This window comes from Populus euphratica, unplaced genomic scaffold (assembly GCF_000495115.2).
Source record: "Populus euphratica unplaced genomic scaffold, PopEup_1.0 scaffold18.1, whole genome shotgun sequence".
In the NCBI taxonomy this organism is placed as follows: Eukaryota; Viridiplantae; Streptophyta; class Magnoliopsida; order Malpighiales; family Salicaceae; genus Populus; species Populus euphratica.
Window position 1 is genome coordinate 417837 of NW_011499881.1, and position 22830 is coordinate 440666.

At 35.0% G+C, this 22830-nt stretch overlaps 2 protein-coding genes and 1 pseudogene across 5 annotated transcripts; 2 read left to right on the forward strand and 1 right to left on the reverse strand.

Annotated features, from left to right (window-relative positions):
• The first annotated feature begins 2195 nt into the window (after nt 1–2195).
• LOC105129348 (NADH dehydrogenase [ubiquinone] flavoprotein 1, mitochondrial-like) lies at nt 2196–4511 on the forward strand (annotated as a pseudogene).
• Nucleotides 4512–7961: 3450 nt separating this feature from the next.
• Nucleotides 7962–9976, reverse strand: LOC105129349 (GDP-mannose transporter GONST3-like). Its single transcript, XM_011031356.1, has 2 exons — nt 9858–9976; nt 7962–9461 (listed from the first exon to the last, which is right to left on the reverse strand). Exon 2 carries the CDS (start codon nt 9448–9450, stop codon nt 8332–8334), a length of 1119 nt encoding a protein of 372 aa, XP_011029658.1. The 5' UTR covers nt 9451–9461; nt 9858–9976; the 3' UTR covers nt 7962–8331.
• A 1103-nt stretch (nt 9977–11079) lies between these two features.
• Nucleotides 11080–22648, forward strand: LOC105129350 (uncharacterized). Of its 4 annotated transcripts, none has more exons than XM_011031361.1 (10): nt 11080–11683; nt 12473–13242; nt 13587–14788; nt 15164–15389; nt 15489–15695; nt 16140–16313; nt 16858–17052; nt 17171–17284; nt 17396–17760; nt 22522–22648. In XM_011031361.1, exons 2-9 carry the CDS (start codon nt 12556–12558, stop codon nt 17723–17725), a joined length of 3135 nt encoding a protein of 1044 aa, XP_011029663.1. In that variant the 5' UTR covers nt 11080–11683; nt 12473–12555; the 3' UTR covers nt 17726–17760; nt 22522–22648. The 4 variants fall into 4 exon arrangements, with proteins under 4 accessions (XP_011029663.1, XP_011029659.1, XP_011029662.1 ...); XM_011031357.1 differs by having other exon boundaries at nt 11081–11683; nt 15128–15389; XM_011031360.1 differs by having other exon boundaries at nt 11081–11683; nt 13590–14788; nt 15128–15389.
• Nucleotides 22649–22830: the final 182 nt, after the last annotated feature.

The following is a 22830-nucleotide window of genomic DNA, read 5'->3' on the forward strand; positions in this document are numbered from 1 at the left end:
CCCGCGAGACTTTTTTATTGGAATGTAAAGTAATTACTTGTTACATATTTTCCTTTCATTTGTGATTTATGATAAATTTATTTTTTTAAAATAATTCTCATAAAAAATATTTATCAATTAGCATTAACATTATTTTTTAAAATTTTATTTATTTAAAAATAAATTAAAATAATTTTTTATTTTTATAAATTTTGTTTTTTACCTTATCATATTAAAACAATTTAAAAATATAAAAAAATAATATAAAACAAATCAAATAAAAAAAACACCATGCAAGCAAGTATACCCTTAATATATTCAAAATTGTTACTATATGAAAAAAAAAGGATTTAAGACTAATTATATTTTGTCTTGCTAATTACGAATCTAATTTTATTTTCCATATTGAAATTCTTCTCTTATTTTTACAAATTTATATTAAGAAGAATTAGTTTTGAAAAATAACTATCAATATTATACATTTTTCTAACCAAATTTTTAGATAAAATCTTTTTTTTTTTTTATTAACATAAATATCTGAATTAATTTATATATATTTCAACTAATCTCATAAGCTTTAAAATTAATAATTATATAAATATTTAATAATTTTAAAATTTATAAAACTCAAACTAATAATTTTTTTAAAATAAATTTAATCAATTAAATTAAACCCCTTATACTTCTTTTTTTTCCCTTCTGATTTTGACATTAATGGCTGTCCTCCTAGTTGTTTTATTAAGCAAGTTGGTGTGGCATGACGAGTCCCGTTGTTATTTTCAATCCTTATCACCAAGCATGCTCGGAAAAATAATTAGGTTAGGGAAAATACTTTAATCGGCCTTGGATCCCCTGATTAAAGTAGCACGATAACATAGGCAAGGAAGCTTAAAAAGGCCAATTGCCAAGCTCCACCGCCAGATCAACCGCAATCTGTACAGATGTCTTTTAACGTTTATGCATGTACAGGGTAACCCGTACATTGCGAATGTATGGAAGTGACGTGGCAATGAGTTCATGATACACGACATAGTTTAGGAACGTTCAATCTTCATCTGTTCATACTTCATAATGTGGAATACTTTTTTTATTTTTTTTATTTGTATGTGAAGTATTTTCATGTTAACATCTCGTTGAATACTGGGGTGTGTTTAAAAATATGATATAAATTATATTTTTAAAACTTTTAAATATTTTTATTTAAAATATTTTTTTTTATTTTTTTAGATTTTTTTAATAGGTTAATATTAAAAAATATTTTTTTTTATTTTATTACATTTCTAAATAAAAAAAATTAAATCACTACTACTACAACTATAATTCTAAACTCACTTTAATGATTTATGAATTATTTAGTAGAACCCATGGTGAACCTGTTGTCAGAACATAAGTTGGGTCAAGCGAAGACAAGTAAGCCGAGCATCGATTGAAGCTATCTTCCTTAAAGCACCTCTTCCTTGCATAGTTTTGTCTGTGTAATTCCGTGGATGTTGGAAGGGATAAACATAATCAAATGATAAGATTTCTAATTTATTCAAGGACTCTTTTGTGTAATTATAAAAGTTTAGGACCAAAATGCACCTGTATACTCTAGTGGAAGGAATAGGTGAATAGGCGTGGTCAGTGTATCATTTCTCAAGCGTAACTGGGCTTGGGTTTATGCTCCGACAAACAACTTGAGCTGATGATCCAGGCTGAATTCTGAACGTATTTTTGTATTTAAAAAAACGTTTTTAATTTTTAATTGTTTTAGTATATTAATTTAAAAAATATTATTTTCATATTTTTTAAATAAAAACACTTTAAAAACAATTATGACTACAATTTTAAATACTCTAGCTTAATTTTTTTTTTAGAAAAACATCAAATTATTTTTCAAATTAATTTTTAACTTTTTTTTAATATTAATTTACTAATATTAAAAATAAAACAATTTTTAAAAAATACTACTTTAATATATTTTTACATGTTAAAAAAAATAACCGTGAGAATCACGATAACAGCAGTCGGGTGTCTCTGCAACGTGGTACCCGGAGTGACCACGGGCATTCCAGTTAAGATCAGAAATCATTGCCGTTCATCTTGCATACTCAATGACAATATGATTTCCATATTTTCTTAGTAATTCATTTCTCATCTGGATTTGTTGTAGCCGATTCTCTCGAATCATCAAAGCTCGCCAGCTACATTTCGTGCTATGGTATTGCCCTCTCGGATGCCTTTTTTCTTTTCTTAAATTCATTTCTCACTGTCTTAGGGTTTCGCTTAATCTTCATGATTTTTTTTAGTTCTTGTAGATAATCATGTTTTAGTACAGTATATGAACGATCATTAAACAATTCTATGTGTTAGATCCTGGTTTTTTTAGAAGCTTTAATTAGCTTAGCTTAATCAATGTGTTTGGCTTAGGTTTTAGTGTTAAAACAGAGCCTAATCTGTAATCTGTTTTGGAAGTTAGAATTTGCTTGTGTTTGTGGTGGACTGTTGTTTTCGGTTGTTAATGAGTTTTCTTTGTTGTTGTTCTGGAATGGGCATGGGTGCGGGCTTGGTGGTATATTTGAGTTCTATTCGTGGATTGGTGAGTCACATTTTATTGATGGGTTTCAGCTATACTTTTTAGCAATCGTGCTATCAGTATGGTTATGCAAGTTCTATGTTTGTTTTGTTGTGAATTGAGTTCTTAAGAAAACATGTAGTGGATGTGGATGTTACATTAGGCATTTGAATTAACATTTGAAATTCATAATGTTACGGCATATGCTGATTTTTGGTTTTCTTGTATAGTCACCCATCAGGGGTATTTTTTCCTTGCAAAGAGAAGTTTTGGTGCAGCGTCAAAGAGAGAGGTTGGGAGTTGGTTTCAGATTATTTAGTACCCAAGCTGCATCAATGGTGCTCCTCAGCATCTGCCACCTCCAGAGAAAACCCATTTTGGAGGTCTCAAAGATGAGGACCGAATTTTTACCAATTTGTACGGATGGCATGACCCTTTCCTCAAAGGTGCCATGAAACGGGGTGACTAGTATAGAACTAAAGACGTGGTGCTCAAGGGTTCTGACTGGATTGTTAATGAAGTTATGAAGTCTGGCCTCCGAGGACACAGTGGTGCTGGTTTCCCATCTGGCCTGAAATGGTCATTTATGCCAAAAACTACAGACAGTCGCCCTTCATATCTTGTTGTCAATGCCGATGAAAGTGAACCTAGGACCTGCAAAGACAGGGAAATCATGCGGCATAATCCACACAAGCTCTTATTGGGCTGCTTGATTTCTGGGGTAGGAATGAGAGCTTCTGCTGCATATATCTACATTAGGGGTGGATATGTGAATGAATGAATTAAACCTGGAAAGAGCCAGAAAAGAAGCTTGTGAAGCAGGGCTGTTGGGCAAGAATGCGTGTGGATCTGGTTATGATTTTGATGTCCATATCCACTTTGGTGCTGGTGCTTACATTTGTGTTGAAGAGACAACGCTTTTGGAAAGCCTTGAAGGAAAACAAGGGAAACCAAGATTGAAGCCTCCTTTCCCAGCTAATGCTGGGCTGTATGGCTGCCCCACCACTGTTACAAATGCAGAAACAGTGGCTGTCTCTCCCACCATTTTAAGGCATGGTCCAGAGTGGTTTGCAAGTTTTGGCCGATGTACAACTCTAGGACCAAGTTATTTTGCGTGCCAGGTCATTTGAACAAGCCTTGCACAGTTGAAGAGGAGATGAGCATTCCACTGAAGGAGTTAATAGAGAGGCACTGTGGAGGTTTTCGAGGTGGATGGGACAATTTACTTGCTGTAATACCAGGCAGTTCTTCTGTCCCACTGCTCCCCAAGCACATGTGATGATGTGCTTATGGACTGTGATGCACTAAGGGCTGTCACGTCAGGATGGGTTACTGCCGCAGTGATTGTGATGGATAAATCTACTGATGTTGTGGATGCAATTGCAAGGCTGTCTTACTTCTACAAGCATGAGAGCTGTGGACAGTGCACCCCATGCAGGGAGGGAACAGGATGGCTTTGGATGATCATGGAAAGGTTGAAGGTTGGGAATGCAAAGTTGGAAGAGATAGATATGCTCCAGGATGTGACCAAACAGATTGAAGGCCACACTATCTGCGCCTTGGGTGATGCTGTGGCTTGGCCTGTGCAGGGTCTCATAAGGCATTTTAGGCCAGAGCTTGAGAGAAGGATTAAGGAGCGTGCAGAGAGGGAATTGCTGGAGACTGCTGCTTAAGAATATTATGCCGGTTTCTACTTGCATCTTATTGTTCTTAATGAGACATTAAAAAGAAAATGTACAATGATTTCCTGTTGGTTCATTAATATACATGGGTTGTTGTGATTATTGTTTCAGAATTAGAAGTGTCCTGGATAAAAGCTTTTAAAGCCTGGGCAGATTGAGGGTCAATGTCCCCTGTTTATTCAAATTAGGCAGTCATTTCCCACCAATAGAAAAAAGAAAAAAGACAAAGAAACTTGATTTGTGGCAGGCATTTTAGAAGGTGGAATAATCACGACATTGGTTCTCTTGTTTCCCTGTTTGGACAGTGTTGTGTCTGTTTTTATTCTTGAAGAACATCAGAAACAGGGAAGGCATGCCAGAAGCGAATAATTTTTTTTCCAAACAGCCTCTTGCACTATGTCTAGGGTTTGTTTTTTTTTTTTTGGAGGGAGTTGGGGGGAAGAGAGGAATAAACTATTCAATCTCTACTGAACCTTTTTTAAGAGGATTGGAGGGTTCTTCACTGTCCTGAATTCCCTCTAACCATTACAAATCTCGGCATTTGCTTTCAACTCTGTAGGAAGAATGCCCTTAAACATAAGGATCTTGATTTTTTTTCCTTCAATTTTTTCCTTTCTAGCAAAGTGAAAGATATAATCAGTGTTTCTGTTTTTAAGCTTCCCGAGGCATTTTTGAACTTTCCCAGAAGTTGCTTCCTTTCCTCTCTTTGAACTTAAGCACAAGTCTTCTTAAACACAAGACAGCATAATAATAGTGCTGCGTGGTCTGACAGGTGAAAATCTCTAGCAACATCGAGTATACTCAGACATTACAACGAAAGTGCACACCTTTTTGAGAGGTGGAGAGTGTATTTAGATACTGACTTGTTTTTTATGTTTCTCCAAGGTTTTTAACCTGAGCAAAAATGACTTTTCTTTCTTCTGTGCAGGAAATGCTTTATTCATGAACTTCTTGAGATAAATGAAGGAACTACCTATAGTGTGGGTGGTTGCTGGTTAGTTGACCTCGGACACCTGCAGTCCTGTTATTTTTAACATGTCTGGGAAGGATAACTCGTCGTTCATTGTTGTTCTTTTAACATGTCTTTGGACACTTCTGGAAAATGTTGTCAATAGTTTGTAGTTTCATTTTATGGCAAGTTAAGGAGAACAGAATTCAAATGGAGGCTGTTCGCTGCAGCTTTAAAGGTGATTTGTGAACAACAGACTTCTTGTTTGGGATGCTAAAGTTGTTGCATTACAAAATTATGAACAGTTCATTCAAGTTTGTGCTAAGCTTGAATGAGGGACCTCACTTTAAATTACAGAATTCTATGTTGTGCTCGGCACTGAGCACAAGGAAAGAGCCATCAATAAAGAGGGCAGGTGATGCAGCAGGAGGATTTTAAAGGCTTAGTTATTTTTATTTTTTTCCTATTTAGTTTAGGAAATTAAATATTATGTTTAATAGTTTTTTTTCCAAATTTAATTAGGATTTTTAATTTTTTTTCTTTATTTTTATGTTTCCTATGCTGGTTTCTGAATTTATTGAAGTAACTGCAGACATCTTAAATCGCAAACTAGGGTTTATGTGATTATTTTTTTATTGTGCTTGCTAAGACACAATTGGACACCCCATTATTCCACGTAAGTTGATAATATCTATGGATTCATGTTATTCAAATCTTTGAAATAATTCTGCTAAAATCCTCAAGGCAGCATGTCAGCCATCTCATGTTGTTTGAATTTGTCTTTGGTAATGTTATAGTTTTTATTATTATAATTTAAAAAAAATTATAAAAAATATTTTTGGTTGAAGTTAGTTTAATATTTATATATATTTGATTAAAATTATAATTAAAATTAAGATTGAATAAAAAATAATTTAACGCATTTGGTTATGAATCCTTTTTAAAATGAAATTATAAAGTAATTTTAAAAAATATATATTAATATAAATGATTTTTAATTTAAATATTATAGATATAACTATTGTTATTATATCATGAAATAAATAATATTTTATATAAAATATTTTTTATTATTTTATTAAACTATCTATAATTTCATCATGTATGAAATATATTTGATAAAAATTATATTTTTTTTTAATTTTTTAAACACACAACAATATCAGATAAAATATAATTAGGAATAGAATTGAAATTGCAATTAAATTCTATAAATATTACGTTATTAAACGATTTTTATCTGATTTATAAAGTGTCATTAAATAATATTAAACACTAATTTTTTAAATAAAATATAATTAAAAATAAAAATTTTATTTAATTTAATATTTTTATTTTATTAGATTGTACCTTCTTCAACATATTTAGTTTTAAACCAGACAACTGAAATACTAAAAATATTCTCCTTTATTCTTCTAAACAGTAAAATCATTTTCACTGTTCACTTATAAACAGCAGAGAGTAAACAGTGAAAAGTAAATTACATTCACTATCCACGGTAGAAAGCAGTATTGTACTGCTTTTAGTGATTTTGCATTTTCATCTCAAAAAATGATAGGATCTATAAATTATAAATAGAGTTTTATTCATTATCAATTATCAAATATTTATTTTCTGCGATTTACTTTAAAAATAGAAGCAGCCATAAAAACAAAGAGACTCTTAAAAATCTCTTCATCCAAGCGCTTATTAAAAAAAAAAAGGAAAAAAACACTCTCTTTCTTTCTTTAAATTTAAATTTGAAACTAAAAAAAATCACCATCCATTTTTATTTAAATACGCGAAGATTCAGTATTAGGGTGTGTTTTATCTTAATTTTTTTTATTTTTGATGTTTTTTGGGTAGGATATAGCACGTGTCTGTCTCCTTTTGTCTTTTGAAATTACTAAATTTTAATTCTATTTTGCTGGATTAGGATCCAGACAAACTCCTGCAATAATCGAATAAGGGATCCTTTAAACGGAAGCCTGTAAATGATTTTATTTATATCCTTCCTCTTTATCTTATCTTCAATGTATATTTCTCAAAATGATGATATACAAAATTAATTAAAATGAAAAACCTATTTTAATATATATTTTTTAAAAAAATTGAGAGTGTAAACAGAGACCTGTTGCTGCTGTTGATAAGTTTAAACATGCATTGAAGGTCTGGTGGACTTCTTTATATACCAAAATAAAGAGCTCATTACCCACAAACTCAAACATCTTTTTGGTGAATTTATTGGCTTTCATTTATTTCTTCTCATTATTCTCTCTTTTCTTTATTTAGCTGTCTCTCTTCCAGGCAGTTTCATCGATGGCCAGACGAGTTCCAAGCTGTGATGACAATGGTGGTGATTGCGGCAGAGGAGGCGGTGAAGCCCTGATTCCATGTTCTAATATTTATTTGCCATCTTGTTCCTTTGTGGAACATATCGACAGTCCTAGCAGGATACCTTGCAACTACTACTACTCAAAATGTGATATGATCGGGGATATATTTTATGGCACGGATGATTATCTGGACGTCTAAGATTTGATACACAGGGAAGATGCGCTCGCGCATTACGGAAGGGAAATGATCAAGAGGTCCTTGAATAAGAGAAAGTTGAGCCGGTTCTCTATTTCTCGGTGTTTTGAGTTCTGCGAACTTATATATTGCCCTGGATAGTTGTTTTTGTTTTCTGTTTCAGTCAGGAACCATTTTTTTTTTCTTTTTTCTTTTTTTTTTAAATTGTGTGAGTGTGCCAGTTTGAATACTGAATTCGGATATTTGCCATTAAAGGCCTAAGGTTGGCTTTTTAAAAGCAAAAAGGGGCTTGAAGTGAGGTTATTATTAAATACAAGACAAGAAATACAGGTAATGACGCCTTCAGCCAATCGATGCTGGTGGAGGCAGATGCCAGGGCCCGGCAGCTTTGACAAAAGTACTAACATTTGCAAAAGAATGGAGTAAAAAAGATGTTCATGCTCACCAACCAATGTAACTTTGCATGCTTCATCGGATGAATTTCAGGCGGTGGCAGGAATCTGGACTTTCAGAACACTACTGCTGTGACTGTTTGGATAACTAGAGGTATTCTAACAAGAATGATGTATACCACCCAATCTGTTTTTCCAGGTCAAATTCTACAGATAGGGTGCTTTCTATGTTGTTACTATTCGGATAACAACGAAACATCTATCTCATTTACCCTGATGTGACTGAGTAACTTCCTTCTCATTATTGTTGCTTTGCATTTCTAGTAGCTTCTGTTGTTCTTCGTCAGTATGCTCTGCTTTTACTTCAGGCACAGCCTTGGGCTTGCTCGTGGACTGTTGATACATAATGCCACCTAGCATACAAATAAGAAGACCCACAGTCCCAATGAATGTTGAATGCTTGTCCCAAACAACCAGATTGATTACAACCGTCAACAACTTGTTCACCACACCAAGAACAGTATACCCTGCAGCAGAGATCGCTCTCCGGCAAGAAAACCCAAAGAAAGAGATGGCTAAACCAAAAAAACAAGATAAACCAACTGGCAAAACCACCCCAAAAGAGTGCCAGTCCGACTCATCTGAAATTCCATGCTCTATTTTCTTAAGCTCCCCCATTATAAGCAATTCCAGGGGAAAGAGCAGGAGGGCCTCGAGATTGTTGTACAACACGAGACCCCATGTATTTAAACCAATGGTCATGACAACATGCTTGATATAAACAAAATCTATAGTCATGCTTACCAAGTAAGCTACAGCCCAACTATAAGCCATGACCGTGAACTGGTAATCTGTTAACACATATAGCACACTTCCACCAAAGATGGTGGCAAGTGACAGCCATGTCTTCAATGATGGCCATGGCTGGTGTAGGAACAAGGTCTCTCCTATTGCAACAAAGATGGGGACTAACGAGCGGAAGACAATGAATGTATCAACATTAGCATGGAGTAAGAGCTCACTGTTGGTAAAGAGTGACAGATAGAACATGACAGCCGCAGGTAGGAACCGCCACATTGTCAACAGGTCAAGCGAGTCATGCTCTACAACCCTGAACCACCCACAAACGACTACACCTGCGGCGCTAGTGAAATACTGTAATGCCGTTAGTGCCCCAGGGTAAGGGAATTTCATGACTGCCCACTTGTTGATAATGGAGAGCAGGGATGCTGAGATGCAATATCCAGCAGCTACGCCATAAATGGACGTTAGCTTGAGTAAGCCACTATACCAGGTTTCCTTGATTTCATCAGCAGAAGAGGGGGCTCCAGTACCTTTCTGTTCCTCTCCACCAGCTTTAGGATTCTCCACCTCAACGGACATCTGATAGAAAACTGATAAAGCAAGTGGAGAACATATCATAAAGTTAGTGTACAAATTTCCATTCAAATTCAGAAACTTTAACCTCCATGCAGACCCACCAGCGAAACGGACTCAGTTAAATTACTCAGATTGAGCCAATAAAACACACAAAATACAACTCCAAAAAGTTTATTTTTCTCCATGTGTGTAACCCAAGTTACATACCAAATCAAAGTCAACTATCACCATCAACATAATTAATGTAATGAATTGAGAGGGAGGGTTATACCCAGCCTTCAACAAGCAGACGTAGAATTAAAGCAAAGTTCTGAACCCACATTTTCCAGGCAACAAAGCAGAAGAGAGAAAGGGCGGGGGTGTTGACTTGCATGATCAGATCAAAGAAGGAGAAGAAACGATTTCGATACCTGTGGATCTTGCAATCTGTGAGCAGATGGATTGTAGGCAGCAGCAGCAGAAGCAGGCACAGGAGAAGGAAACTGTTAAATCGGCGACGTTTAACACGTTGAGATCACTTGAAACGCTGGGCCCAATATGGGGTCACTAGAAACGCTGCTCCAACTTTATTTCTGTATAAAAAATTAATGAAGAAACTATATATTTGATCCCCACTTTTACTTTCTTTCGTTTTAGTACATTATCTTTACTATTCGCTTTTAATTTAGTCCTTTTAAGTGCTCGTGACAAAAAGGTGGCCCCCGATAAGAAAATTGTGAAAGATAAAATTACATATTTAGTGTCTAAATTTTATAATTTTTATATTTATCGAATCATCTTTAATTTTATTTGATTAAAAAAGATGTGTGAATGTTGAGTTTCATTTTTTTATATTTTATTTTTTCCTTTTATTTTGATTTTTTCTCAATGCACATGTTGAAACTTTCAAATACAAATAATCTAATAGAAAAATAATAATCAAAACACACAATAAAATAAAATAAAATAACTCTTAAAGTATAGGTATTAAATTTATAATAATCTTTTTTTTTCATAAACCTAAATGTAAAATATGATTAGTGAAAGTGATAAGAGATGTGGTGTGTAAAGATGGGGTTAATTATGTTGTTATTGCTGAAGTTATTAATCAATTTTAACGATTTACCATCCACGCACTACCTTGAGCTAATGATGGAATAAGTTTGGATTATAGATTTATATTTTTTTTTATATTCAAAAGGAATTTTTAAAATAATTTAATTATTTTTTTTAAATTTTAAATTATTTTGATATATATATATATTTAAATAAAAAATATTTTAAAAAGTAATTGCTATTACAATTTTACCTTAATAAATTATATTTTTATTTTTTAATATTATTACATCAACACAAGAATTTTTTTTTCCCTTCCATTTGAATTCAGATCCATTTTTACAATAATAATATTTAGTTATGTACATTATTTAATCTTATTAGTCTATTTTTATAAGAGTAGAGGCATTTATTTTTAATTTTTTAATTTAAATAAGATTTGATCTAATTTATAAACATAAAAAAATAACTTAAAATATAAAAAAAAGTAATTTTTATTTAAAAAACTTTTAAAATAAAAAACAAACATTCTTTAAATTTGAAAGAAGCGGCATGGCATGTGCGACTCGTCGTCGTCAACCTACCTGCTACCAATGACAAGAGAATATTTTGTATGGTATAATGATGACAACCTACCGATGAACACCATCACGGGCGCACACAGATTGAAAACTCATGTTGCCCTCATTTCTTTCGTCCACTTCTATCAGATATGATTTGGTATTATTTACATATGATGATTTTATTTTCTTAAAATAGTTTAGTATCTGAGAATTATTGAAGAAAAATCTCCCAGCTCTTATCTTTCTTTTTTGGTTCAAACACTGTGCACTCAGCTAGCTAGTGCTTCACTAGTGAAAAGCTACTGGCCCCCAACAAGGGGAGAGAAGATAGCTTGAGCTAACCATGGGATGTCCGCGGTGAGCGAGGCTTGGTTGTTTTTTAGGCAGCTGCTTGGATATGCGTCCTTCCCTGATTTTTCGAGCTCTGCATTCCAACTTTCACATTTGACTCTGACACGCTAACTACCGAAAAAGAAACCTCAACTCGTCCATCTTTGACGAAGAAACTTTATTATTAGCTTTCATCATCTCTTTTGTACAGTTGCTGCGACTACTACTATATATTTTGTCTGTGTTTCTTGGTCCTTTGCACCTGCACCCAACAACCTTTACATTCAGCCTCACGTACTGAAAGGAAGGTAGGGGTAATCTAGCGCTGTCAGCCCTCACGTCGTGTGTGTGTGTGTGTGTGTGTGTGTATTGCTCATTTGTTACATAACTCTGTCTTTAGTACTCTGGTTCTTGTTTTCTGATTGCATTGTCTTGATCTTGTTCTGGGTTGCTTTTATCTGGATCTGATGATGACTTAGACATGATCAGTATTTTATTACTTCAATGTTTCGATGAAGTGAGTGGTTTTGTCTTTATTATTGTCTCGGATTCCCTCTCTCTCTCTCTCTCTTGATGCTTGCTTGCCTTTCAATGGTTTCTAGTAATATTTATTATTATCATCTTCATTTTTCTTTCCATTCCCTCACTTCTGTTGAATATTGCATTTTCATCAATCAACTATCTTCTTAAGATTTGAAGCACTGTTCTGGTTTCTGGTTTCTTTCCCTTTGACTCTCTCTTTCTCTCTTGAAATGAAATGGGAGATTTTTCTTCATTAATTGGCTATATAATAGATGTTTTTATTTGCGGAGGCGGACATGGAATAGTATATTTTTATTTTGAGTGAATCACATATTCTCTGATTCTCATTTGTAATGTTAAGACCTACCCACCTTCTCTCTGCCTTTCTCCCTTTCTTTCGTGTCAACACCATTTTCTCTGTTTTTTTTTTTTAAAAAAAATTCAACTTCACCCTAATGCATTGCATAATTATTTGAAATTAGACGTTAATTGGCCTTTTGATTTTCTGTTTCTGTTTTCCTGCACATTTTGAGTATGTATGCTGAATTCTGGATCTTTTTTGTGTTGAATTGTAGTTGCATAAGGTTTGATCAATTTACAGGCATGTAATTGATTAGACTCGCTAAGAGAAAAAACAGTGTTCTCCATTAAAAAAAAAATGGTTCTCGGGCTTAGATCAAAGAACCGAAAAGGTACTTCAGACTCTTCAGTGCAGGTTGATTACATCATTCATGTACAAGAAATCAAGCCTTGGCCCCCATCACAGTCTCTTAAATCTGTCCAGTCTTTGTTGCTTCAATGGGAAAATGGTGATCAGAGTTCTGGTTCCTTCACTTCTAATGTTGGAGATGGGAAAGTTGAATTTATCGAGTCTTTTAGGCTTTCAGCTACTTTATGTAAGGAAGTGTCCAGAAAAGGCACTGCTCGAGACAGTTTCCTGAAGAACTACTTGGAGTTTAACTTTTATGAATCTCGAAAGGACAAGGCAATGAAAGGTCAACTCCTGGGATCTGCACTCATAAACCTTGCAGATTACGGAATCATCATGGATGCTGTAACCATAAATGCCCCAATTAATTTCAAGAAATCTTCTAGGAGCGCGGTGCCGGCAGTTCTTTATTTAAATATTCAGCCATTTGACAGAGATAAGTCCAGCTTGTCAAAAGAAGTATCACTGGACAAGGATGGAAGTGAAACTGTTTCAGAAGTGGCAAATGAAGGGAATGACAATGAAATTGAGATTGCCTCATTCACTGATGACGATGATGTTTCCTCACATTCATCACTGACTGTATCCTCTTCTGCATTAGAGTCTATTGGAGGTTTTCCAGGTCAATCTGACAAGGTACTCTTTAATACCATTTTATTCTTGGTGGTTGTTGTTGATAATGTATTATACTATATCAATCTCCATGTGCATTCTCATTGCAATGACCTATCCTCATTTTCTAACCGTTGAAGGCAGCTTTATGCAGCTTTAAATGGATTCAATTCCAATGAGTCATCTTTATTCGTAGCTTTTGGTGATATTAATCAATTTATAATTCATTCCATACATGTATTTTCACATTATCTATAACTGTGAAGTGTATTTCCTGTCCTGTTTCACATATTGTCAGAACCACCATTTGCCTGTATGAAGCTTTGCTATTCTTTGTAAGCTTAGTTAGGAGTAGCCTTAAATTGCAGAAGGAATCACGGACAGGAAACAGTGGCACAAGAAGTATCGATGAGGAGCCTGCATTGCCCTCAGGTGTAGCACCTTCAAACCCAGATGTGAACTCAGTGTCTCAAGGATTTAAACATCTGAATGGAGCAGCTTCTCCTTCATTGCCTACAGACATGCCCGCTAATCTGCTAAATCCTGTAAATAATCTTGCAGAAAATAATATGTTGTCAGATGACTGTAGTCAGGTGAAGGACTCAAATTGTGTAAGCTTGGAAGAGTCTCATTCTAAACAAGGTACTGATAGAAAAGCCTGGAGACATGAAACAAGTGGACCAGAGAATCCTTCAACTAATAATTTAAATGGTGATCTTATGGATGGGAAAGAGAAAAATGAGCTGGATGACAAGGAACGGGGTTCAGTTATTTTAGAGGTAGAGAAACCTTCTCTGGAGGAAAAATTACTTGGTCAATTACCTGAAGATGCGTCAAAAAAGCAAGCCAAATTAAGGAGCAATACTCTTGCACTCGACAGAACAGCGATTGGAGTGCAGGGTACCCATAGAGATAAACTGAAGCACCTGAAGTCTGTTCAATTACAGTTTCACTCAGCTGAAGGCGATGATCCCTTCATCAATAGAAAATTGATAGAGAAGCCAAAGAAGATTAATGTTTCTGAAAATGTTAATAAAGGGGTCAAGGGTTATGAACATAGTGGAAGGGAAAAATCAAGAAAAGGCTTCTCTGACAACGAAGGTGAATCAAATTCTAAAGTTGAAATACTTGAGGAAGAGTTAAGTGGAGCTGCTGCTGAGGATGATCTTGCTGAGCAAGGAAACTCCACAAAAAGGTTCCAGTTAATGGAGAAGGAAAAGCAAATTGATCTTCCTGAAAATTTAAATAAAGTTGACATGAGTTATACACCAAGTAAAAGGGAAGAAGAAACAGAGAGCAACTTTTCTGGAAACGAAGTTGAGCTGCAGTTGAAAGTTGAAATGCTTGAGGAAGAACTGATGGAAGCTGCGGCTGTTGAGGTTGGCCTTTACTCAGTTGTTGCCGAGCATGGAAGTTCTATAAACAAGGTCCTAGCTCCAGCAAGGCGCCTTTCAAGGTTCTATCTTCATGCTTGCAAGGCAAGGTCCCGGGTCAAGAGTGCAAATGCAGCTAGAGCTATTATCTCAGGATTAATTTTGGTTTCTAAAGCATGTGGAAATGATGTTCCAAGGTAATGTCTCATTGCACAAACCTTGCCAGTAATTGTCAACTGATTTTTGTTAACAATAACCATTATGGATGGAAATACTGGTCATGATTTACAAAATAGATAGTAGAGGCACTGATAACTAGTGACACTAGAACCAGTTATGTTGTCTATGTTCCTTTAAGTGGTGGAAATTGTTCATGCCAGGATATGTTGTCAAATAATTGAATGGATGCCATTTAGGAAGCTTTCATCTTTCCGCTTTATAAATAATTTTATCATTCTCCTTAACTTTCCCTGGATTTACCAAAAGCTTTATGTTTATTTGGACGTCATGTTGAACATCCCACCTCCTATAACCAGGTTAACTTTCTGGTTGTCAAATTCAATTGTGCTAAGAGCAATTGTAACCCAGGCTGTTGAGAAGTTGCAGTTTGCTTCAGTACCATCCATAATTAACAATGGAAGTCCAAAGGGCAGGCATGAATCCTCTCCTAGTGAAGTACAGAAAACTGATGGAACAGAAAGTTCTGATGATTGGGCAGAACCTGAGCCATATATAGCAGCATTAAAGAAGATCGAAGCTTGGATCTTCTCCCGAATTGTCACGTCAGTTTGGTGGCAGGTCCCTACCTCTTCATTGCCGAGAAATTAAGGTTCTCAATTATGAAGATTGTAGTATAACTGAATGTCCTTTCATTGGTTTCTGTTTTATGCATTTCAGACTCTGACACCACATATGCAGTCCACAGCTGTGAAGAGCTCAAACTCAAGGAAGACCAATGCTAGGAGGCATGGATTGGGTGATCAAGAACAGGGGAATTTTGCCATTGATTTATGGAAGAAGGCTTTCAGGGATGCATGTGAAAGGCTTTGTCCGGTTCGAGCTGGGGGGCATGAATGTGGTTGCTTGCCTGTGCTGTCTAGATTGGTATGTTATTGTTAGACAGCGATCTCGTTAATATATATTAGAGTGAAATATCTTACATGATTCGTTGCTTTTTTTCCCAGTGGAATTAAAGTTTCTGGCTTCGTGCATCCCAAGGGATATAATCCATGTACAAGTTGTTCTCACGAGCATAAATCCAATCGTACTATTTGCCTGATGCCTCCAATCCTTTTAATGAAAAAATAATCATCTTCCTACAAAATAAGATCCCACGCTGGCTCTTGATTATCTTATTTTCTATTAATTACTTGATTTCCAGTCACATTTTTTCTTTTTTCTTTTTTAAGAAACAATAGTTCCATGCTCTTCATCTTGAATATCTGTGGACCAATTTCTATTATATGTAATTTATTTTGGCATTATGATACTTTCAGAGGCTTTCTGGTAGAACCGTAGAAAGGTGACAGTTTGCATTTCTGTTTCTAGGTAATGGAACAGTTGGTGGGTAGACTAGATGTGGCCATGTTCAATGCTATACTTCGGGAATCAGCTGAAGAGATGCCAACAGATCCTGTTTCTGACCCAATCAGTGATCCTAAGGTTCTTCCAATCCCAGCTGGAAATTCAAGCTTTGGGGCTGGTGCACAATTGAAAAATGCTGTAAGTAGTAGACACAATCGTTGCCTCAGGCTGCATGCATTCATTCATTGAAATAGATTTTTGCGATATTATTACATGGTAAGTGTCTTCAACACTATTAACTTATTTTCGTACAAAAACTTCACATAGTTCACCACTGAGATATTAGTCGAACGAATTTAACTCTGGATGATTGATCTTATCACTCACCCCTTGGACTTGTTCATTTGGATAACAGTGTACTTGCGTGCTCCTTTGAGGAGTATTAGTCAAAATGTTCATCAAGATGATGGTCAAAATACATATTTCCGAAAAGCATTCCACACAGATTAGTAAACAGTGAAAGCAGTAAGAAATCTGCTAAATCCTACATAAATATGTGCTCCTTTCCAATTTAAGATCACTTCTTTAAGCATTCACTAAATATTTGCAATACAGAAGACTTTTACTGATGCCAATCATTCTAACACTGTGAATAACATCAACTGTATTAGTTACAAAGGAACCTTCTTCTTTTTTTCTCTGGTTGATGAAAGGATCTTGCCCTCTCTCTTCTTCCCACTAGGTTGGAAATTGGTCCAGATGGCTCACAGATTTATTCGGTATTGATGATGATGACTCTCCAGAAGAGAAGGATGAACTTGATAGAAACAGGCGTGAATGTGAGACATCCTTCAAGGCTTTCCAACTCCTGAATGCATTGAGTGATCTCATGATGCTTCCATTTGAAATGCTCGGAGATAGGTCAACTAGAAAAGAGGTAAATCCTAAATATTTTCAGTGATATGTCCCTGCTATCCTCCCTACCTTCTTGTTAGATTTTTTGTTCTCTAGAAATGACTTTCTCCATATTCGTTTTTAAATATATTTTCCTGAAGGTATGCCCTACATTTGGCGTGCCAATAATCAAGAGGGTTCTTGACAATTTTGTCCCAGACGAATTCAACCCTGACCCTGTCCCTGAGACGATTCTTGAGTCCTTCAATTCAGAGGTTATTCCACCCTGAAAAGCCATTACCTTTTTGAAAAAGAATATTTGCTTTCATATTTCTTGAACATGCAACAAAGTCACCTGATAATGTTTTGGCTACATCTTCATTTAGGATCTTGCTGATTCTGGGGAGGAGTCTATCACAAACTTCCCATGTATTGCAGCTCCCGCAATCTACTCACCACCTCCTGCAGCATTACTAACAAATATAATAGGAGAAGTGGGAGGCCAAACTCTGCACAGGAGCAGATCAGCAATGCTTAGAAAGTCATACGCTAGTGATGATGAGCTTGATGAGCTGGATTCACCCATGACTTCCATCATTGACAGCTCCAAGGTTTCTCCTACAGCTACAGCATGGAATTGGATGCAAAAGGGAAAGGCAGGCAGGAAAGTTGTTAGATATCAACTCCTCCGGGAGGTATGGAAGGATGGTGAATAGTCTTGTTCATTTCTCTTTCACATGCATATGTACATATTGACAGTTTAGAGTCTTTTGAATAAAATTGTGTCTTCTCATTAAGAATTGCCTATTATATGGGTAGAATTTACAAGTTAAGAAACAAGAAATAATACAGGTTGATCTTTAGTTCTTAGAAATAGTTAACCTATAGCTAGTATATCCTAATAAAGGAAAGAATAAATAGACAAAGAATCTGCTGGTATTAAATATGTAGGTATAGGTATTTCCTCTGACATCTCACTCAAATTGATGCTGATAAATGGATGAGCATCAATTTTCTAGTGAGGAAATGATAGCGCTGACAAGGCATGAATTTGGTGAAGATATCTACTATCTGTAGAGTGGTGGAGATATATGGAAGGGTGATAATTTGATGATCATAGGCTTCCTGAACTGAGTGATAATCAACCTTAATGTGCTTGGTACGTTCGTGATAGACAAGGTTGGCTGTAATTTGGATGACACTAGTGTTGTCAATATGAAGTGGAGTAGGATGAACTGGACAGAAACCAAGTTCTGTGAGGAGACCACGCAACCAAATGATCTCAGAGCAAACAACAAACATGGTTTGTACTCTGCTTCAGTAGATGATCTGGAGGCGTGGTTTTGTTTCTTGCATTTCCATGAGATAAGGGCATCACCAAGAAACATAAACTAGTCGGTAGTAGATTTTTTGATGTCAAGGCAACTGGCCAAATCAGCATCACTATAAGCTTGTAGTTGAAATGAAGAACCTGTAGAGAAGAATAAGCCACAATTAGGACTGCCAAGAATGTAGTGAATTATACAGCGGACAACAGATAGATGGAGATGTGATTAGGAGTGTCAAGAATGTAGCTAATTATACAAAGGACAACAAATAGATGGAGATGACTAGGAGCTTGCATGAATTTGCTGACAGTGTGAATAACATAAGAAGTGTCTGGTCAACTAATAATTAGATAAATAAGACTACCAACTAGCTTTCAATAAGTAGTAGGATCATTAAGAAGCTCTCTTTCATCACGGTGATATTTCACATTAAGTTTAATAGGAGTGTCAACTGAAATAGTATTGGTGAGGCCGGCTAAGTAAACGAGTTCCTGAATTTACTTGTGCTGATGCAGGAAGAGAGATCGCGAGGTTGATGATGCACTTCCAAGCCCAAAAAATAGTTGAGCTAGCCAAGGTCTTTCATGTGGAATGTAGAATATAACAAAGTCTGAATCACAGAGATTGTCTTCAAGTTAGAGCCAATGATGACGATATTATCCACATAAACAAGGAGGATAATGATATCCATGGATGTCTTTTATAGAAAGAGAGAGGAGTCATACTGACTTTGAGTGAAGGAGAAACCCAACAACGTGGATCGAAACTTGTCAAACCATACTCTTAGTGCTTGCTTCAATAATTCATACAAAGAATGTTTTAGTTTACAAACATCATTAGATAAGGAAATGGAAATACTAGAAGGAAGTTTTAGGTAAATGTTTTTTTTTTAGATCACCATGAAGGAAGGCGTTTTTTATATCCATTTGATGTAGGGCCAGGATTGAGATGCAGCAAGAGTGAGTATAGTCCGAACAGTGTTCATTTTGGTGACTAGTTCAAAGGTCTTATCATAGTTAAGAATTGCAATGCAGCAAGAATGAGTGTAGTTTGAACAGTGTTCATTTTAGTGACTAGTTCAAAGGTCTTATCATAGTCAAGACCATATTCATATTTGTTGCTAGGAGCCACTAACCGAGCCTTATAATGGTCAATGGATCCATCAGAATGACACTTGATAGAAAACACAAATTTACTACCAAGGGGATTCACAGATGAGGGGCATGAAATAACATCTCAGGTTTGGTTTTTTTCAAGTGCGAGAAGTTTAGTTTTAATAGCTTTTCGTCAGCACTCATGCTTCATTGCCTGTTTATAAGATGAATGAAGAAAGGTAGAAGATAAGGTGGTTATGAAGGATGAGTGAGTAGAGTGGCCATACCTATCAAGAGGTCTAAAAACTCAAGTACTTTGTTTTGATGAGAGGGAGTTGCAATTGCTGGAATAAGAGCAATAGTCGAAGAAAGAACTTGAGGGGGTTTAAAAGGGTCTGGAGGCTGGTGGGAAGTAGCAAATGAACGTTTTTGATATACTAGGAGATGCTTAAAAGGGACTGGAGCTATAAAAGAGTTAGTAAACATAGGCAAAACAAAAAATGGAGGAACAAGATCTTGATGCATGGAAAAAAAATATTGGTTTTCTAGAAAGATCATATTTCTAGAAATTTGAATACAGTGCAGATTTGATTCATAGCAAAGAAAATCTTTTTGGTGCACTGAATATCTTAGGAAAGCACATTGAATTGATTGAGTTGTGAGTTTTGTGCGTTCATCTATAGAAAGATGAACATAACATACACAACCAAAGGTATAGAGATTGGAATAAGTTGGAGGATGACCAAACAATTTGATAAAAAGAGTGTCATGATTCAATGTGAGGGAAGGTAATATGTTGATAAGGTGGACAGTAATGGAAAGAGCTTTATAAAAAAAACAAGAAGGTGTAAACGAATCTAACAGGAGAGCACAAACAACATTAAAAAGATGACGATTCTTTCTTTTAACCACCCCATTTTGTTAAGGTGTTGAAAGGCAAGACCGTTGAGAAATGATGTTGTGATGCTGCAAGAAGTCCTGAAACAAATAAGACATATACTCACCCCCATTGTCAGAACAAAGAATTTTGATTTTGGCTAAAAATTAGGTTTGAATATGTGCATGAAAAATCTAAAAAACAAAAAAATATTTCATCTTTAGAATGAAGAAAATAAATCCATGTGAAATGGCTAAAATTGTTAATAAAAGTGACAATATTTGTAATTAGTATGAGAAGTGACTGATATCATGCCTCACACATCACTATGTATTAAATTAAAAGGTTGGACTACATGTGGTGTGTGAATAGAAAAGCGTAGAGTTTTACTTTTGCCAAGCCTGTAAGAATTCCAATCAAACTAAATAGCACTAAGAGATGGTGAATCTTTATTTCTAATAAAACTAGATTTCAATAAATCATGATGAACATTAGAGTTTGGATGTCTAAAAAGTTTATGCCACGCTCGGTAATCAACATGAGTAGAATTACAAGTGACAAAGAAAATTGAAAAAAGAGAAAAAAAAATAAAGAGGAAAAAGACATCCCATTTTAGGCCTCCTCGCGATCATCCTCCCTGACCATTAATCTTGCATAACACAACCAAATTTGAAAAATTTTAGTTTATAATCATTTGCAATCAACCAACCAACAAACATAAGATTAGTGGTAAGATTAGGTGGTACAAAAACATTAGTGGCAAAGGCAGAGACATCATCAATGGCCGTGATAGGTAAATGGCTGCCATCAACAATATGAATTTTGAGATTTCCAAAATATTCATTGATATTGGTAAGAGAAACAACATTGTTTGTCATATGATTTGAAGCCGCAGAATCAAAATACCAAGGAGATGATGTAGAAAGATTTTTACATGAGAGTCTCAAAGCTAAAAATGCAAAAATGATCATTTGTTGAATCATGGCAGGAATCATGGATTAGACAGGAGGAGAAGCACTTTTTATTAGATGTGAAGAGCCAACTGAGATAGTATATATTGTCTCTGTTTTCTTGGGAGGTCGAGAAGGGTATTCTTTGATGATATGACTATCTTTTTTTGTAGTGATTTCAGAATTTTTAGAGATAATTTGCAGTGTAATGACTAAATCTCTTAAAATAAAAACACTAAATAGTGTTTATATCCCTGCCTCTTAGCTTAGCTTGTGTTGTATAGACCATAAGAATAAATATAGATTATCATTATTCCATAGTGGTTAAAGTGAGAAGGCATTGTTCTTCGCAAAGGAGGTCACTGAGGCATGTATCCAAGGAGGGAACAAATTAGCGGTTCATCAGGTTAGATCTAGTGCCTTCAAATTTAGGTTTCAGTTTCATTAAAAATTGATCTAGTTGAGTAGTTTCATGAACAAATTGAATAGAGCTAAAACCTTTGGATAGTAAGCTAGCATAAACTATATCAGTGTATTCAATTCAAATATCGGTGAATCTAAAATAAAAATCAGAAATAGAAAGACTATCTTGTTAAAGAGTGCTCAATTCATGTTTAAGATAAAACTGATGAACAGTGTTTTATTAGCTGTAGATTTTCTTTAAGTAAGTCCACATCTGAGCTGCAGTCTGAGAGGATCGAAGATTCAAGATGTATTAGATTCGACGGATCGAAAATCCAAGCCATAACTTAAGCATCTTTGACTTCTCATATGGCATGTTGGTCTATGTATTTGATTTTGTTAGGAGCTAGGTTATTTCCATCAATATGTCCCTACAGCTCCTTATCTTTGATAGAAATTCTGAAATAAAAAGCTAAAACAGAATAGTTCTTGCTATTGAAACGAATCATAGAAACATCAGACTTATATGAAGACATGAGGTCAAGAGAATTTTGATCAAGAATAACCAAGAATAAGAAACTTGATAGCAAATAATAATTCAGAGTTGTAGGTAGCTTTGCTACCATGATAATTTAAAGTCTTTTAAATAAACTTACATGTCTTTTCATTGAGAATTGCCTACTATTTAGGTAGAATTTATAAGCTAAAAAAAAAAATACATGTTGATATAAGAAATAATATAGGCTGATTTAACCCTTAAAAATATCTAACATGTGACTAATATATCTTAATTAAAAAAAAAGGAATAAATAGATAAAAAGTGTGCTAGCATTAAATAGGTAGGTGGAGATATTGACATGCACATGTATGGATTTTGATTTTGTGCAGGTTGGTTTAATTTTAACACTCGTGCATTTTGTATTTTGATTTCATTGGAGCATACAATAATCGATGATTATATTACTTGATTTATCTTTTGAGTTTTCACACATGCGTGAGTTTCAAGCCAGTCACATTTCTACAGGATACAAGCCTGGCATCTCAAAAGTTGGAAGCCTTAGATAATTTGCTTGTGGACAAAAACTATCAACTACATTCGAGTCTCACAGAAATTTTTTTTATGAAAGATATCAATAAGCGACAGCAAAAACATGCATCATTTTCCATTCA

Coding starts and splice junctions, on each gene's coding strand:
- LOC105129349 (XM_011031356.1), bottom strand. CDS start 9,450: ATGTCCGTTGAGGTGGAGAATCCTAAAGCTGGTGGAGAGGAACAGAAA.
- LOC105129350 (XM_011031357.1), top strand. CDS start 12,556: ATGGTTCTCGGGCTTAGATCAAAGAACCGAAAAGGTACTTCAGACTCT. Junction 16,314..16,857: donor GTGCACAATTGAAAAATGCT/GTAAGTAGTAGA, acceptor TCTTCCCACTAG/GTTGGAAATTGGTCCAGATG. Junction 17,285..17,395: donor TTGAGTCCTTCAATTCAGAG/GTTATTCCACCC, acceptor ATCTTCATTTAG/GATCTTGCTGATTCTGGGGA.